A 19,395-nucleotide genomic window follows, 5' to 3' on the forward strand; every position below is an offset into this window, starting at 1 on the left:
CAGCAGCCTGGCAGGCTCAGCCCTTTGGCACCCCTCGCTCTGAGCAGCCCTGCAAAGAACAACATGTGCTGCTGAGGTTTATTTGGTTTCTTTCCTATCCAGGTAATGACCAAAATAGTCCAGAAATTGAATTCTTTCCAGTGCTTCCTAGAGAAATAGCTCCTCACTACTACGGATTCAAAGTCACTTCAGTGTCATCACAACTTCCAGATTTATTTCTATGCCAAAACTGCTCAGAACTCATAAACATGAACATCTGGGTCTAAATTCAGGTGGTTTCAAATTAAGATTAAACCTAGAACTAAGGTACTATCAGCCCACCTTCTCTTACCTCTGCAAACACCAACTGGCCTGGGCAGAAATTATAGTTTGGCAATAATTTAATTAGAAAACTTGGAAAAGTCAGGATTATTTTTCCTTTGGGCTGGTTCAAATGGATCTGTTGCTATCAGTCCCCTGCTTTTATCCTGGCTGAAATATTTCATCTGGTTTTGCACTTTGAAACCTTAAAACCTAATCTAAAGAAAATCTGCCTCAAAGGCTTTGAGGATAACAGCAAATTGCCAGAAATGAATATCAGAAATGTCTGGTTTGATATTTTAATTGAGGTCCTCAGGTATATTTGCATGGAAAGATGATATTTGGAATAAGGGGGCAGTTCCCTGCCTGAGCTTTCCTCCTCTATTTCCTTTCCTTAACAACTAAAGTGGCCCTTGAAGCCTCTTACTTCTTCTTCCACTTTTTTATTTAAGGCCCCTCTATCCAATCTTTAATTTCAAGCTTGGCCGAAGATTTCTGGCTCTTGGTCAGGAAATGGAAAACTTTCCCATCCATGAGTTCCCTCCCATTGTCTCCCTCCATTCCTGGAGCCTTTTCCTTTCCTCTCTGTGAATAATTTTGGGTTCTCCAACCTCCTCCACCACATTTTGGCTGGACTGGATCCCTCCCTGCCCTTGGATCTGCACCTGCCTCTCTCCAGCTGCTCAGATCTTTGCTTGGACACTTTTCCCTCAGATTTCCACCTCCAGGGATCCTGGCCAACTTTTGCTGGCCTTGAATTGTGACAGCCCCACAACAAATAATTCTCCACTGGAGAGACTTTCCTCTAAACTTTTCCTGGGAATTAAGATGGGATTTGGAAGCATTACAGAAACCTGGAATGGTGTGGGCTGGAAGGACTTGAAAGCTCAACCAGTTCCAAACCAGAGACAACTTCCACCAGAGTAGGTTGCTCAGAGAACAATTCCATGTTATCCCACCATTGATTCCCTTGCTGCTGCTCCTGGATAATGAAGGATTTGCCCATTTAATGCCATTATTTCCTTGCTCTGTGAGCACCCAGCTCCTAAAAAATTCATCTCAGTCTCACCAACATTCACCTATTTCAGCATCAACATAAAAAGCAACAACTGGGCAAATCCTAAGCACAGGAGGGTCTGGAGTGCAGCATTTCAGCTGGAGGATATTGAAGTGTGGGGAGGTAAAAGTTCAATTTTCCAGCAGAAAAAGCTGTGGGGTCTGGGCTGATCCCAGCTCTGAGCAGATCCATGCACAAAATAAAGAAGTTGACTCCAGGTGGATGCAGCAGTTTTGGAATCAAGGCTTTGTCCCAGTGTTGAAATTGTTTTTAAAAAAAAAAAAAAAAAGAAACAAACTGAAAAACATAAAAATGCTTTTCAGTGGAAATGGCAAAATGAAAAATATTGATGTTCTCCAGCAAATCAACATTTTAAGGATTTATATTAATAACTTTGGGATAAAAGGCTTTTACTGAGATTTTAACAGCAATCCTCATTTCTCTTTTTGTCAGACAACCACTTCACCCGAGGAAATGCAGATGTCAATATGAGCAACTTTTTCCAGGGGAACAATCCTTAACCAAATTCTAAATATCTGCGTTCCCCACCCTGAAAAATGTGGAGCGAAAACATTTTCCAAGAAACTTCCTCTCCCTGCAGCTGCCTGAACCACTTATGGATTTACCATCTGGCTGCTCCCGTCTCCTTTGCTTCCAGGGCTATGAAACAGCAGAATTAATTAAAAAAAAATTAAAATTAATGAATTAAAATTACATCAGTCTCATTGTAGGTGACGACAGTGCTTGTGGGGAGCTCAGCTTCCACTGCATTTTCAGTGAGGCCACCCTGGGGATCGATTTCCTCGTTGTAGTTGATGTCTTCATAGGGCATTGGAGTAAAATACTCCTCATTGATGGTCTCGTAGTTGTACTCATCAACCAGGGGATCATCCACTGCTCCATCCTCCTTGGCTTGCTTCCCGGGGTTCCCTCTCTCAGGGGGTGCCGTGGGAGCTGGATTATCCTGTTAAATGTGGGAAATAAAGCACCACAATCAGAGAACAAAGACATTCTGCATCATCCTCCCCTCTCACAAAGGTTCAGCACCCACACCCCTGCCAGGACCTGCCTCAGGACCTGCCTCAGTACCTGCTTGGTTTCGGGTTTCTCTCCAGCAGCCACTTCAGGAGGGCTGGGTTTGGTGGTGGGGCTTTCTGGTTTGACAGCTTCGTCCACGTCCTCGTAGTAGGGGTACTCGTAGTAGTAAGTGTCACCTTCTCCCTCCCCGTCTGTGTACTGCAGGGAGAGGAGGAGAAGCAGGGAATGAGGGGGGACCACGCAGCGTGTCCCTGCCAGCTCCTGTGGACATCACAGCTTCACACTGATGGGATATCTGGGAGAAATTCCTCCCTGGAATGGGTCACCCAGAGCAGCTGGGGCTGCTCCATCCCTGGAAGTGTCCAAGGGGATATTTGGGAGAAATTCCTGCCTGGAATGGGTCACCCAGAGCAGCCAGGGCTGCTCCATCCCTGGAGGTGTCCAAGGCCAGGTTGGACGTGGAACAACCTGGGATCATGGAATGCGACCCTGCCCTGGCAAGGGATGGAATTTGATAAGCTTTAAGATCCCTCCAACCCTGGAGGTGTCCAAGGGGATATTTGGGAGAAATTCCTCCCTGGGAAGGCAGGGAGCCCTTGGAATGGGTCACCCAGAGCAGCTGGGGCTGCTCCATCCCTGAAAGTGTCCAGGGCCAGGTTGGATGAGGAACAACCTGGGATTGCAGAATGCGACCCTGCCCTGGCAAGGGATGCAATCTGACAAGCTTTAAGATCCCTCCAACCCAAACCAGTGACTTTACGATATTTTTTCAACCTTGGATTGCTGAAACCTCCCAGACCTGCCACACCTGACCCCCTGAGAGAGGAGCAGAAATCCCTTGAGCCCTGAGGCCGCTCCAGCATCATTCCTGCACTAACAGCACCTCTGTGACTTCCCAGCACCCCAGGCCTGCAGGCTGGAGGCCTCGGAGGAGCAGATCCTTGCAGCCTTGCCCACAAGGCGTCAGTCACTCCCTCTTCAGCAGGAAACCCAAACAAAGGCTGGTTCCAGGCGGGCACAGCCCCGCTCCTCTCCAGCCCAGCGCTCCCTGGCAGCGGCCGCCGGCGCGTGGAGGAGTTGTTCCTACATGGAGCAACACAGCCTCGGGACAAGCCAGCTCTTGTTGGGCTGCTGGCTCCAAAAGAGGAGTTTTATTTTCCTGCTGCCACAGATTTCCACCAAAGTGCTGTTTTATTTGTCTTATTTATTGTTTCTGCAGAAGTGCTGACGGAGCGGTCGCGGCTCTTGCCTGGGGCTGCGCCTCGCCGTGAGCATCCCAAAGCCCTGCTTAGGTGCTGGATTAATTTAATCCCAAAGATAAACTGGCAGGGCTGATGGCATTACTGGTTCGTGGGGATTCCCTGACCCTGCAGGTCTGGGCTCAGTTGAAAGCAAATCAACCCAAGAGGATGTCAGGATGCCAGACAGCAACTGCAGCGAGCTGAGAGCTATTAAAAATGGCAAAATTCAGGTGATGCTCATTAAATTCAGCCACACCCAGACATTTTTGACTGGGCAGCAAACATGCAAATGTACCCTCCACCAGCCTTTTTTATTTTATATTAAGGAAAAGGCCTGAGGGGAACCCTTCATACAAAAATTATTGGGCACAACAGCACCTAGGGATGACTTGGGAGCATTTCTGCCAAAATGAGATTAAAAGGAAATCCAGAGGAAAAATGGTTCTCCCTCCTTTAACACCTGTTGTTTCGCAGAATATTGAGAAAGAATTGTTTAATCCTTTTACAAGTCCAACAGCATAACTGGAAATTTAGAAACAGGTGCTGGTCTGGACAGGACTGGAGCTGCCAGGGAAGGTCAATAATCCCCACTTGGCTCACATTGTCTCTCCTGTGTTTCTGAGCTCCAAAAGGATGTTCCTTTCAGTCTCTGGAAATGGAAGGAGCTCAGAGAGAAGGAAAACTCCCAAGATCCAAACCCAGAACGTGCAAATCCTGTAAACAATCCCTGTTTTGGAAGTTGGAGATGAATCGCGGGGAAGCTGAGCGGGAGGAAGGATCCACGTGTTTGAGAGGGTGAAATAAACCCAAATGTTGGTGGTTACACCCCAAACCATTCACAGAGACTCACGTATTCATCCTGGTTGGGGTCCTGGGACTGGGGGGAGTCGGGGATGGCGGTGTCACAGTCGGGGCTGTAGTGCTCACAGTACTCCAGGGCTGCCCGCGGGTCCGCCACGATCAGGAGCTGCTGGATGTCACCCTGCAGGGAGGGAGCACAGAGGGTCAGGGATGGGTGCTGCCGCTGGAGACACCAGCCTGAGGCTGCAGTCAGAGCCAGGAACACAAAGAAATGGAAAGCAAAACACGTGGTACGGTCACTTTCCTGACATGGGCACATCCCCTGAGATCAAAAGCTCCACGTCCAGGGAGCAGCTGCTTCTCTTGGGCTGCTCTGTCGGAACTCAGTGCATCCCTCTGGGTGTCCAGAGTTGCTGAGGACCCCATTGGGGGGCTCAGAGACCCTGGCACACAGCCCAGAACACCTGGGGATTTGATTTTGACCCCTGGAACAAGTTACCAGCTTTGTATGAGGACCTGAAAGTCACACAGGTTTGAATGGTGTGATAACAAAATGATCACAGGGTGACAATGCAGATTTTAGGATTTTTGGTGTGGGGGTTATGGGGACAAGATGGAGGAATCTGAGCATGTCCAGCCTTTCTTCTCCTTCTTGTTCTCCATTTCCTGCAGTGCTGTTGGCACTTTGGGATTGGTTCAGAGTAGAAGTGCACTGTCAAACACAGGTGATAGGTATTGGGAATTAAGTGTAAATGTGTTATAGGTAGTTTGTAGTATAAAAGGACAACACAAAGAGTGCCTGTGGCTGCCCTGCTGAGCAGACCTTGGCTGGGCAGAAAGAAAATTCTATAGATAAGAATTAATAAACAACCTCAAGAGTGAAAAGTGAAGAGTCCAGACTCGTTCTTCAGAAACAGAGACATCCTGCACATCTCGGGGCAGCAATGAACAACCAAAACCCGAGACTGCTCCATGAGGTGTGACCCCACTGTGCTTCATCCCCAGCCCCAAATCCACCTCCCCAAAACACAAATCACCCAGTAGCACAGCACTGACAGCCCCAAGCAAGCCAAGTGCAGGAAAAATAAAAACAAAAACTAAAGGTGTTTGTACCCCCTCCCAAATCAGCAATACAACAACTCCTTTCCGCCTGGTCCTGTCCAGGATAAGGTTGGATTTACACCTCATGCAGAGTCACCCTGGCCAGCCCCAAAAGCTGCTTTTTGGCCTCAAAACTACTCTGTTTCTCCCATCCCACCAGCTGGTCTCACATCACCCCCTTTTTTTTTTGCATCTTTCCTTACCTCAATGTTCCACCCACAACAGACACAGCCAGAGATTAGAAATGCATCTGATAAACCCAGAAAAGAGCCAAAGGGAGGCTTTTTTATACTAAAACCCAGGTGCAGAGGAAGCTCATTAGGCACCAGGGCTGGTTAATGCAGCAGCTGCTCCCTGAAGCCCGACACAGCCACAGCCAGAAGGTCAGAGCAGAAATTGCTCTTGAGTTTCCTAAAGAGCCACCACGCTGCTCAGCCACGGTGCCAAAATCCAGTTCATTCAGCAGACAGTTACATAAGACTTTACTACTTGGATGCTTAGAGCTGATACTTTAATTAGGGGAGGGAAAAAAATATCTTATTTAATAATAGACAAACATGGCTAAAGCATCAGGGGGAGAAGCAGGAGCCTTACAGCAAAACTGGGAGGATGATTTGGGCAGTAATAGGAACCAGAAGCTCTGAAGGGAGCCTGGCCAGACTGGCAAACAGCCCTGTGGAAAGGATATTTTTGAAATTTTGGGCCAATTCTGCCTTGGTGTGACTGGATCATGGATGTATCCCCCAAAAAAAGGGAATGCTGTTCACATTTTGGGCAGAGATCCACTGGGGCAGGAGCAGCTCAGAGCTGCCTGGAGCTCCCTCCTCCCTTCCCAGGTTGTCTCTTCCCTCCCTGCAGCAGCTCAGGAACAGCTGGGCACCTCTCAGACCTACCCCAGCCACCCTTCAAACAGCATTCACTGAAGCTCATTAGTCATTGTTTCCAGCGAATAACCTTTACAAAATTAACAGAAGTGTCTGCAAAGTGGGTTTCAATTTTCCATTTTTAAAACAAGAAACATCTTTCTTTCCCTTTCCCTTTTCTTTTCTTTTTTTTTTTTTTTTTTGTTAATATAAATCCAGTCCTGCCATTACTATTCCAGCTTTTTCTTTTGCAATGTAACCACCAAAACTGGGCTTAGATTATTAGGGAAATAAAATACTCCACGATTGAAATTTTTTATTTTTGTAGAACATTTCCTTTTTCCAAGCAGCTCTGGCCACCACCTGCCCATGGGACCCATGGGGAAATTGGGCCATGGTGGGACCCCCTGAGCTGGGGGTGTTGTGGGGTTACTCAGGCCATAAATTATAAAACCATCCCTGTCTCCAAAGGCACCCCAGAGCTCCAAACCTGTTCCTTTGGAATCCCCTCCAGCAGGGAATACCCAACCCAGCCAAGGCAATCTGTGGCTGATGTGAAAACCCTTCCAGCAGCTATTTCTGCCCCCAGCACCTCCCTGACACCTCAGCTAAGCCACTTGGGCCCTTCTCTCCCTCAGGTAAAGCTCCCAGTTTTCCATGGGAAGTGCCTGGCATTGTTGGGATAAGCTGAAATAAACCAGCCCCAAAGCAGACCTGGGACTTGTCTCCAAGAGGCAGGGGAGGCTGAAAAAGCTTTTTCTCCCTGATAAGGTTGGATTTACACCTCATGGGGAGCTGATAGGCTGCATCCCATAAGTGAGCAGGGCTGGAGCTGCGTTTCCTCAAGGAACAGATAAAGCAAGGAAAGGCATCTTGGCTAAACACAGTGCCAAAGGTTAAGCAGAAGAGAATTTGCTAAAGCTGGGTTTGTTTTTAGTCTCAGCTGATGGCAGCTCCTGAGCTATGCATGGGGAAAAAACTTGATCTCACCCTGCTTCCCTGCAGGAGCTTGGGCATGCTCAGCCTGGGAGAATATGGAAAAAAACACCTGAAATCCCTGCAGAAAACTGAAGATCAACACACCAAAGGACAGCGTGGGCCCCACAGCTTGTACTGGGTGAGAGGGGGAGGCTGAGCAGGGGAAGCTTCCTGCTCATTCTGGGTCAGGAACTTGGGGAAATCAGTGCATAACTGAATAAATCTGGGACGTGGGGAGCGCCAGGAAAAGGCATCAGACAGCTCTGTCAGAGCTCACCATGCTCCACAGGCTGCTGCTTCCCCTCTCCTTTTCAAACCCAATCACCCTGCCCAGAGCTCATCCTTGCCTTGTTACAGCCTGAAAAATGCAGGAGAACCAAGGCTGAACTGATTCAAACCCAGGAGAACCAAGGCTGAACAATGCAAAACCCAGGAGAACCAATGCAAAATCCAGAGGAACCAAGGCTGAACAATGCAAAATGCAGGAGAACCAAGGCTGAACTGATTCAAAATTCAGGAGAACCAAGACTGAATCCATGCAAAATGCAGGAGAACCAAGGCTCAAACAATGCAAAACCAAGGAGAACCACGGCTGAACAATGCAAAACCCAGGAGAACCAATGCAAAATCCAGAAGAACCAAGGCAGAACCAATGCAAAAACCCAGAATAACCAAGGCTGAACCAATGCAAAAACCCAGGATAACCAAGGCTGAACTGATTCAAAACCCAGGAGAACCAAGGCTGAACCAGTGCAAAATGCAGGAGAACCAAGGTTCAAACAATGCAAAACCCAGGAGAACCAAGGCTGAACTGATGCAAAAACCCAGGGGAATCAAAACTGAACGAAGGCAAGGTCCAGGAGAACCAATGCAAAATGCAGGGGAACCAAGGCTGAACTGATTCAAAACCCAGGAGAATCAAGGCTGAATCAATGCAAAATTCTCTTCTGCTTAACCAAGGTTGAACCAATGCAAAACCCAGGGAGCACCAAATTAGGGACAACTGAGAGCCCAAATTGGGAGCACCCAAGGCCCAGCAGAGAAGCTGAGCAGCTCAGGGTAGGGGGAAGCAGGAGAGCTCAGCCCATTCATCTTTGTTTCACTCCCAGCAAGCACCCAGCACTGGGGGATACCCCATGCTCACACTTGTAAAAAGCAGCCAGGAGTAAAAACCTTGTTAGCCAGATTCCCAGTCAATTGACCTCATCCCTCAGCAGCAAACAATAAAAGGGGCTAATTTAGGCTGCCATAAAAAGCCCCACTATCTGCACCTCACAAAAGCTGCACAAAGCTCTGCTGTCAAGAGCCCCATTTCTGGGATTTAAAAAGCAACTTTCAATGGAGCCAGCCGCGCTGGGAGGTTCGGGAGCCTTTTGTGTCCTCTCCAGTGCGCTGCTGCTAATAAATTGTGCCCAGGGATCCAGGGATCCTGCCTGGCAAAGGGGAGCCAGCCCTGCTCCCATCCCACCCTCAAGTGTCTGTTTCCCTGGTTTGGTCACAAATCAGCCCAAAATCTCCTGCCCAGCTGGATTTTTGCAGCGCTAATGAAGATCCTGTTGATCCACAAACACACATCTGTGTGGGACACAATTTTCTAAAAGAGACAACTGAAAAATGCACCAATAAGGTGACTTAAAGGCCTGAGCAACCCAAAATCTCCTTCCCAGCTGGATTTTTGCAGTGCTAACAAAGATCTCGATCCACACGCACAGATCTGTGTGGGACAGGGTTTTCCAAAAGAGACAAGTGAAAAATGTACCAATAAAGTGGTTTAAAGGCCTGAGCAGCCAAATCAAAAACTTATTTTCAAGTAATGAGTTATTTCAGGCAGGGAGCAAGACGGGAACACTCTGGTGTTGCTTTGTGGAAGTCACCAGTAGCGTCCTCCAGCCACCCACACAGTGGGTAAAGTTCTTTTTTGGCCTGACAATGAGCTGGGCACAAGGCTCAAGGAAGTTCTCCAGTGACTGCAGCACTTGGTAGCATCCAGAGGCTGAGCTCAGTTGTGTTTTGCTGGCTTAACAAAAAAAAATTCAAGTCGAGAGTAAAAAATTTCAAGTGGAGAATGAAAAATTCAAATTTTTTGCCTGCCAATAACCACAATTGTATAGATTAGGAGAGGCAGTGTTTAAAAAAAGGGATAAATCCCACTTTGGCCTTTATTCCTAAAACTTCTGGTGAAGAGGAAGAGGCAGGACAGCACATTTCTGAGCAGGACTGTGAGCTGTGAGGGTTTCATTTGCTCCACCAGACAGATGGAAGTGCTAACTGTCAGGACCAGTAAGGATCTGCCTGACATTTATGGTAAAGCCATTTATGCCTGATGACTCATTTGCTTTATGGATTAAGTTCCATCAAAGCCAGTTTAACTCAACTCCCCAGCCAGCTCCCAGACAAGGCTGGAAAAGCTCTTTCTGAAGCATTTTTTAACACTTATTCTATATGCTTGCAAAAAAAAGTCACATCACTTCCAATGACATCAACTTCAGGAACTCAGAGGAATCGTTGTGGTTCAATGAAATAAAAAAAACCCAGCTGGAGAGGAGAATCAGAGTGACTTCATCTGGCACTGGCTCCCTAAATCCTGGGATTCTTCAGGGCTCCCACTGATCATTAACTGGACTCAGGTTAGGGCATCACCCCAAAACTCTGAGATTCAGCATCTCTAAGAGAAAATCCTGCTGGATTTTGGAAACTCCTGCATTTCAACTGGATAAACACAGGCTCAGTGTGAACACTGATCATGTAAAATTTTCCCAATTATTTGGAATCACTGAGGTTTATCCTGACAAACTCCCAGGCTCCATAACCCCAAACCCAGTCAGAGAGGGGCAGAGGGTCAGTGCAGCTCCAGGATGAAGCGGCAGCTCAAAAACCCCTAATCCCTGTCTTGGAGCCAGCCTGGCAGCCCTCAGATGTTCCACTTGATAAATCCTATCACCAGCACTTCCCATGGATTCTCACAGCCCAGCTCCAGCCTGGAGTGGTGTTGGAGACACCAGCAAAGGCCCAGGAATCACCACAGGGAAACCCCAAAATTCAGAGGGGCTGGAGGTGCTCAGAGCATCCCAGAGTCCCTCCTTTAATCACAGCAGCTCCAGAAAAGCAACAAAACTACAGCAAAGGGGTCAAACACAGCCTCAGCATCCCCCAGTCCCTGTCCCCATGTCCTGAGCCCTCTCCTGGCCAGGCACAGACAGGAGTGACCCCACAGACAGAGCAGCTGGTGCCTGAAGACCCTCCTTTGAGCACTGCAAAAAGGGAAGGTAATTGTTGAAAGTTTGGCTAAATAATAATAAATTAAAAAAAGAAAAGCTTGACTCGCACACAGCCGTGACTCAGCTACACATTCCTGGTGGTTTGGGTAAACCCAGCTGGATGTTTGTGTCCCCATCCTGCTCAGAGGGGATGCATGGGACTGCTTTGGGGTTACCCAACAACAGCTCCTGCTGCTTTGGGCACTCAGACAGGAGCCTCTGCCCAGCCCTTTTTGGAAAAACCAGGTTTGATTCAGCAGAGCAGGGAGAGAAGTGTCACCAGCATGAAATGTGGCACCAAATTCTCTCGAGGGATGGGGAAAATTTCTGTTTTTCACTGCATCTCTCTGTGGGGACTCCAGTGAAACTCTGGGATCAGGGATGCTCCTGGCTAAGCCGGGGCTTGGGGTGCAGCACTGGGCTCAGGGTTTTACTGGAGTCCCCACACAGAGATGCAGTGAAAAAGAGAAACTTTCCCCGGCCCTCAAGAGGGTTTGGTGCCACATTTGAGCTGGTGAAACCCTGAGCCCAGTGCTGCACTCGCAACCCAACCCAGCCAGGAGCATCCCTGATCCCAGGGTTTCACTGGAATCCCCACACAGAGATGCAATGAAAAAGAGGAAACTTTTCCCATCCCTTGAGAGGATTTGATGCCACATTTGATGCTGGTGAAACCCTGAGTCCAGTGCTGCGCCCCCAGGCCATCCCAGGCAGGACCATCCCTGATTTTGGGCTTGCAGAGCACAAACTGCAATTATCACAGCCCACGAGCTCTTCCCCTGCCCACAGCATCAATGGGAACATCAGCCCTCTGGCTGGATGCTAATTAACCTCTCTGCTAATTGCCCAACCTTTGTGTTTTACAGTCCCAGGGAGGAAGGCAATTTCTCATCCTGAGCTCGCTGTTCCTCCTGCTTGCTGGGGTGGAAGGGAGAGGCCAGGAAAGTGTTGTCCCCTCCTTGTCCCCTCCAGGAGAACAAGGCTGAACCAATGCAAACCCCAGGAGAACCAAGGCTGAACTGATTCAAAACCCACAGCACCTCTCCATGCTGTCCCCAACTCCCAGCCCTGCCCCAACACAAAACCAAATCCCATTTTTCCACCCCTAACTGCTGCATCCTTGGATCAGCCACCTCGTGGCTGTTTAAAACTCAATTAAGACTCATGCCTTAAAATGAGGAGGTTTTTTGGAGCAAAGGGCTGCTTGCAGAGCCCACAGAACACTTTAGGTCTTTCTGCGTGTGCTATACCAACACCCAGCCCTGCCCCAACACAAAACCAAATCCTATTTTTCCACCCCTAACTTCTGCATCCTTGGATCAGCAGCCTCCTGGCTGTTATTTAAAATTCAATTAATCAATTCAATTCAATCCTGCCTTAAAATGAAGGTTTTTTGGAGCAAAGGGCTGCTTGCAGAGCCCACAGAACACTTCAGCTGTGTCTGTGTGCTATCCCAAACCCAAGTGTGGAGCAGTTCAGCAAGGACTCCTCACTGGAAGGGAAGGACAAGCCATTCCCTGAGAGGGGAACAAAAGCCAGATGGCTTTGCTAATTCTGGAAAGCTCTCCTGAAGGTGCTGTCGCTCTGCCAACACCCAAATACCAGCCAAGGACTCCATGGCAGGGCAGGAGGCACCACCACAAGCTCCATTTCCAGGTGGATACTTCCCATCCCAATCCCAGATAACCCCAGGGTCAATAACCCTAAAGCAAACACAATCCTGAGCAACTTAGAAGTGCGTTTTTCTTTTTTTTTTTTGGTTTTCCAAGTTGGAAAAGGCATTTTGGGAAGGGCACAGCATCCTTCAGCAGGGCTGGCAAGGACAGCCCCTCCATGGGGGGACAGAGCCAGGCTGCAGCTGGGATTTCCTGTAGAAAATTAAAGATTTAAGGCAGGGAACGCAAGCAGGAAAAAGTGGAGAAAGGTTTGAATGTCCTGTCCCTGCATCCTGGGTGAGGCAGGGGATGTGTCCAGCTGTCCCCTGACTCATGTCTGGGGCTCCAAACCACCAGACGTGGGCTGTGTGCTCCCCTTCAGAGCACAAAAGTGCCTTTTTAGTGTTTTCTTAGTGTTTTTAAAGTGTTTGCTGCAGGGAATTCCACCAGAGAGCAGGACCCACCCTGAGGAAAAATGATTCTGTGGCTTCTGGTTTTCCTCCTGGCTGTCATCAGCCCTGGGAGCCTGGTGGCATCACCACTGCAGCCCTTTGGGACCAAATATTGGCAAGGTTTGGGTTTTCACTTCCACTCTGCTTTTCCTGCTTTTCACTTTCCTTTTCCTCCCTGCTTTACACTTTCCTTTTCCCCCTGCTTTTCACTTTTCCTTTTTTCCAGGTCCTTCTTAAAACTGAATTTCTCTGCATTTCACCTCAGTGGGATGGGGAGGTGCAGCCAGAGAAAAGCAGCCAAGAAAGTGGGGACTGCAGGAAAGGGAAAAGGCAGCCAAGGTGCCTTAAAAAAACAACAAAGCTGCTAAAAAACACCTAGAGAGAGAGATATCCTTAAATCAACAACCTGCTCAGCCACTCTGCTGGGCTATTTTTGTATATTTATGTCTGTTGAACAAACCACAATTTATCTCCTGGGGTTTTTGGGTGCAAAACAATCAGTTCTGGCCACAGAAAGCAGGATGGGGCTGCAGGCCCAGTCTGGAAGGGTGGCTGGGCTGGGAGAGGGGCTGCTGGGACAAAAGGCTGCTTTATATTCCCTCCTTCCATCCACCCTGGCCAAGCACTGTGTGCTAGCACAGGCAAAAAATCATTTGAGAGGCAAAAATAATAGGAGAGGTTTCTGCAGCTCTTTTTGCAAAAAAAGGGGGAAAATAATGGCACAGTTCAGGTTTTTAAAGGGCAAAGAATAGAAAGAAAGGGAAGAAGAAGCCCCTGCCAGTCCCACTTCTCTCCACCCCAATAAAGAGAGAACATCACAATAGGAAAATGAAACTCGAGAGCAAAGCCAGCCTTTACATTTGCAAAATGAGCAGTTTTCAACTTTTTCTTTTTTTAATTGTGTGCTCTGAGCAGATGGCCTGAGCCCCCCCAGCAGATCAGAAACACATGTGAGGAACCAGCAACCTGAACCACAGGTTTTTATTGAGTTGTAGTTCAGGTTTCATCCCATTGAAGGGAATATTTTCCCTCTGCAGCAGCAGCTGTGTGGTGGGTGACCCTCAGAGGGGCTTTGCCAATGTCCCCACATTCAGCTGCCCCTGTTGGGTGTCCCTGGTGCTGAAAACCCTCAGGGATCTCAGGGATGCCATCACTGCCTGGTTTTGGCTCTCTAATTCTGGATATTCATCCTTGTGTCACCTTCAGGTGTTAAGCAGTGCTGACTTCAATCAGCTCCTGCACTGAAAGAGGAAAAACACCCAGATTTGGGAGTTTTGGGGTAATTCTGGGGGATTTCTGTCACTCTGCAGGGCAGGAGCTGGGGCTGGGTTCTCACTGGGTTATAAACCCCACACTGGATCTGATTTGGATCTGATTAACCCATGCACAAACCAGGCTTGACTGGAAGAAATAATTTCTCTGCTGGCTCAATTCAGAGCTGCTGGGCAAAGCTGAACCTTCAATTTCAGGGAGAGAAGGGAAAACAAAAGGTAAAAACCCTCCCAAAGTGCCTCAGTTTCCTTTGGCTGCTCCCAAACTGTCATAAACATACCAAAGACTCTCACCTGCTGTTCCTCCTGCCCAGTTTGGACTGAAAAAGGGGAAACTGGGTTCTGGGAAGAGCTGGAAGGAGAGGAAAGCAGGTTTGGGGTGTGCTAGGTACAACCACAGGGAAGGGGATGCTGAGCTCAGAGCTGGGGTAGGTCCTTAGCAAACCTCTCCTATGTGGGGCTTTATGGGGCCTCCAGTCCCACTCAGTTCATTTTTAACCCCTACAAGGAGCTCAGATTGGATCTCTCCCTACAAGGATCCTACTCAGAGGGAACACTTGGAGTGGAGCTGTTGTAGGCATTTCCTAGAGGGAAACACCTTCACCAAGCAACCCTTTGTAAATCCAGTTTGCAGCTGCTCATCCCTAAATGTTCACCTGTGGGCACCAGAAACCTTCATCCAAAGATTTAAATTCAGCCATGAGGAAGCTCTCTCTTCTCATGAATTCATCAGGATAACCCTGCATTTTTTTGGCTGCTTTCCCCCCAAAATCAAGCCCTGGGTGATCCCTGTGTGCAGCCCCAGGTGTGTGTCTGTCTGTCCCAATAACTCTTCTGTCTGATGGCTGATTTCAATCACTTCTGACAGGGCAAAGAGGCTCAGGATAATTAAACTGCTATAAATGTCATGGAAACAGACAGCTCAGGAAAAGAAACCATCCCAGAGCATTGGCTGTGCTGAGCTCTCCTCTGATCAGACCAGACACACACCAACATCTCTTTAATGTCCCCAGCACCCCTTTCAAGTCCCTACCAGCAGCTGAGGCAACCACAAAGCACAAATTAGAAGGGATCCAGGCCTGGCTAATCCCAGAGCATCTCTGAGCTTCCCAAATTCCCACAGCTGCTGGAAAAACATAGGCTGAGGCACCACAAAATGAGCACTTCTCCTTGCCTTTGTGCCTATCCATGGAAAGAAAAAAAACTCCAATTCTCAATTTTCCAGCCCCAAACAGATGGAGGAGGGAAGGGAGCATGTCCAGCTCTCAGCTAACAGATTCCAGAGGGATTTCAGCAGATCCAAGGGATTTTTTGGATACCTGTCAGCAGATCCAGGCTGGCACTGCCACCTCAGCTGAACCTTTCCAGTGGCTGCTCCATCTGCTCAAGACACTTGGGATCATTCCTGCCCTTCGAAACAGTCCCTGGAGTTATTTTTTCAACACATTTGGGATCATTCCTGCCCCTCCAAACACTCCCTGGAGTTATTTTTTCCCCCCTCTGTGACCACACAGCAGCCTGTGGCCCTCTGTGATTTCTGCCTCCAAACTCCTCATTTGGTGGCTCCCAAATCAGCATTTCTGTCCTTCTGCACACAAATTACAGCCTAAGAATAGAGGCCCCACAATCACCACGTGCTGAGCTCTCACTGCTTTTCCATCCATCCTTTATGGTGTGGTCCCTGCACAGCTGGTTTTGCCTTCTCCCCCCTCCAGAGGATAAATTCCTAGTGGGAATTTAACTTTGAAAGGAATGCTTGAAAAGCTGCTCAAAACTGAGTTTTTAGGGTTGTTTTAATCAAGGCAGCTTCCATCTGTTTATAATATTAATCCCACCCCCTGAGTGGGACTTCATAGCAAGAGATCCCTCAAAACCCCCAAATCCATCCCTCAGATACCTCCCCAGAATTCAAACATGGAGGTTTTTTTCCCTTTTTTTGTAGTTATTCTCTATTCCAGAGCTTTAACAAACCACCAGTGTGAAAAACCCCCTCAGCAGCAGTTTTTCCAGCAGTTCCTTCCCATTATTTTCCAACAGGAGCTGATTTGGCTCAGGTACATTCACACGGAGTGGTTTTGTTCCCTAATTGAAGCATCAAGTCAGATTATGCTTCTGAAGCAGCAAATGAGACTATTCACCAAAAAAAAATCTCTTTATCCTTGCTCAAAACGTTTGCTTGCCTGGATATGCTTATGAAGAATAACTCAGAGAGCTCCTAAAAATGGGATTTTGCAATTTTAGCCTCATCTTGACAGTCAGGAAATGAAATTTCCATGCAGGGACAAAGCAGTGGGACAGGGTGACACAGTGGTGCTGTCTCTGAGAGCCACCCTGAGTGTCCCATGTGCCAAGCAAGGCTCAATCCCATGGACAGCATCCCAAAAACCTCATTTAGACCCTCTGGAAAGCTGCATCAAATGATGGCCTGCACATTGTGGGAGGCATTTACATAAAGGAGGAGAGGGTCAGCCTGACCTTCAGTGTCCAGCGTGGAAATTTCAAAAAAAAAAATACAAAGAAAAAGAAAAGAAAAATCCCACAAAAGCCCAGCCCAGGCCTGTGCAAAATGAATGGGGCCAAATGAATGGCTGGCATTGTGTGCCCTGCCGTGCCAGCCGTGGAACTGGCACTGAATAAAGCTGGGATGGGGAGAGGATGGGGCCAGGAGCAGTTCTGAAAGCATCCCCTGGTTTTGCGTGAGGGGTACCCCAAAGGACACCCACACTCAATACCCTGCCAGCCTCAAAAAGAGATTTTGCTCAATTTTCCTCATCCCACTCATTAGGAATCCCTGGAAGAAACCCAAGGCCCCGTTTCCCCTTGTCCTCCACTGCTCTCTGAGCACCAGGTAGCCAGCCTGGGCTGTGCCACCACTCTGTGTCACCTTAGCAAGGTGACATCCTCACAGCCTGGATGGTGTCCCCATCTGAGCCATCCTGTTAGCCAGGCTGTCCACAAAAAACTGCAGAATTTCCTTGGAGAGGAGGCCCAGTCTGCAAAAACTCCACTTAATCCCAAATTTGAGGCTGCCCAGCCTTCTCTTGGCACAGCCTGGGCTGTGCCATCACTCTGTGTCACCTTACCAAGGTGACATCCCCATAGCCTGGCTGCTGTCCCCAGCTGAGCCATCCTGTTATCCAGGCTGTCCACAGAGTTTCCTTGGAGAGGAGGCTACAAAACTCCCCTCAATCCCAAATTCCAGGCTGCCCAGCTTCCCTTGGCTCCCTGTTCCTGCAGACCTGACCCCGATCCCCAATTAATTCCCTCCACCACCCCACTGAGCGCTGCCTTTCCCCCACCCCCAAACCCCATCCCCCTGCTGTCACCTCCTCACCCAGCCCTGCTCACACCATTCCAAGTTTCCCCTCTCCCTCCAAATCAAATAATCAGCCAATAACCCATGGCTCTCCTGGAGGAGTTCTTGTTCCATGACATATGTGTGAACCATCAGGGATGGTTTAAAAACAGATTCCCCCTCATTACAAGCCCAGCACAAAGCTGCTCCTTTGTGTCTTCCCCCTCTGCACCGCTGCCTGGCTCTGGTTTCACGTTGATTTATTTCCCTTTCATCTCTGGAAAATTAGGAATTCTGCTGCCCACAGGAGGATGGATAGGCCAGTGGATTGTGAGGAGGAAAATACAGAGTAAAGCTTTTGGATTGAGTTACTCATTTGAGAACACACTGAGGCAAAGTGGAGGCACTTTTTCAGGTTTAGCGTAAAAAAAGGGTCACAGAGTCTGCCTGGGAGGTGTTGATCCCAAAGATCCAGAGGGTTCCATTCCCACCTCTGGGCACAGCAGGGAAAAAGAGGATTTGGGGAAGGTGGGGAACAGGAGAGGTTGGAGGAGCTGCTCCTCAGACAGAAAGGGAAGAAGCAGCAAAGAAATCCTGAGATCCCAGAATGGATTGGGATGGAAGGGACCTTAAAGTGATCCAGTTCCCCCGGGCTCACTCCCAGTGCCAGTGTCACAGACATGTTTTATGAAAAATCCTTTCCTTAGGATTTTTTTTTTCTCCTGAGAAGCTGAGAGGTCTCAGAACAAAATCTAAACATTGATTATCTGCTGCTGTGGAATGCAACAGGTGCATCTGGGATTGGTCTCATAGAGTTGTTTCTAATTAATGGCCAATCACAGTGAGCTGGCTGGGACTGTCAGTCAGACACAAGATTTTGTTATCATTCCTTCTTTTTTCTATTCTTAGCTAGCCTTCTGATGAAATCCTTTCTTCTATTCTTTTAGTAGAGTTTTAATACAATATATATCATAAAATAATAAATCAGCCTTCTGAAACATGGAGCCAACATTCTCATCTCTTCCCTCATCCCCGCACAAACCTCCACACCAGAGGATTTTTGGATTCCAGAGCACATCAGGGCATCCAGTCCCACCCCACAGGAGCCTCCTGAGCTACCCAAACTTGCTTTTATTCCATTTTTCCCCCCTCAGAGCCAAATTAATGTGGAAGTGGAGCTGCTGTTTCCTCAGCCCCACAGACAGGATTTCCACCCTGAGCTTTCCTCCACACCAAGGTGGCTCAGGACCAAGGGGGTTTTGTGTGCACAGAGCCTTTTAATCAGCACTTGGAACGTTTTCTGCCCCAGGAGGAGAACTCAGAATCCAGGTTTTATGGATTAAAGGCAAGAAGGGGGAAAATAGACCTGGCTGCCAAAGTGATCTGGGGATAGAAATGGGATTACACCCCTCAGCTCAGGGAGATCTGCTGACACACACAGAAAATGCAACTCAACACCAAATTTTGGTTGGAAAAGGATTTTCCTGCATCTGGCTGGCAACAATCAGCCAAGCATGGAGCAGGGACCTGCTGGGACCACCCCAGGAGGAGGCTTTGTGCAGGTTCCTGCTGCTAATTCCCACCCCTGCTGGAAATTTGGCTGCTGGGCAAAGAGCTGGGAATGGAAAGCTGAGCTGGTGTGCAAACATAGGTGTGACACCTCTCATCCACACACCTTCCTCCCTCCTTTTCCAGGAAACTCAAATGTGCCCTTTGTTAATGTTCACACCCCAAAGCATTTTTTCAATTGGGTTTTTTCTTTTTTTGGCCACGAAAAATGGTTTGGGTTTCATTTATTCCATGCAGCATCTACCACCTTAAATTCAACATTAAAAGAAAATAAAATTAAATCTTGCCTTGGGGTTGGACTTGGATGATCTTTGGAGAAAGCCGATCTTTCTGTGGTTTTTAAAGCATAAAACCTGCATAGTTCCATGAATAGCACCCCAAATTTTCATCCCAAGGAAGGGAGCTGGGTTTGTGCACCCTGGGGCCTGAAAATCAGGTGTGAAATTCATCCCAGAAAGGAGGTTCTCCAAAGCAAACCCATGAAGGAACAGGACTGGATGCAGCAGAGGCTGAGCAT

At 48.3% G+C, this 19,395-nt stretch overlaps 1 protein-coding gene across 1 annotated transcript in view; it reads right to left on the bottom strand.

Annotated features, from left to right (window-relative positions):
- The window catches only part of COL5A1 (collagen type V alpha 1 chain), a 128,448-nt gene that overhangs the window by 68,019 nt on the left and 41,034 nt on the right, over nt 1–19,395 (bottom strand). Inside the window, 3 exon segments of the mRNA XM_054284342.1 lie at nt 2,073–2,321; nt 2,447–2,593; nt 4,487–4,618. Coding sequence (XP_054140317.1) covers nt 2,073–2,321; nt 2,447–2,593; nt 4,487–4,618 — 528 coding nt within the window.

The sequence above is a fragment of the Melozone crissalis genome, unplaced genomic scaffold (genome assembly GCF_028551555.1).
Source record: "Melozone crissalis strain CALT ecotype California unplaced genomic scaffold, PUWL_Pcris_2 ptg000041l_1, whole genome shotgun sequence".
Lineage (NCBI taxonomy): Eukaryota > Metazoa > Chordata > Aves > Passeriformes > Passerellidae > Melozone > Melozone crissalis.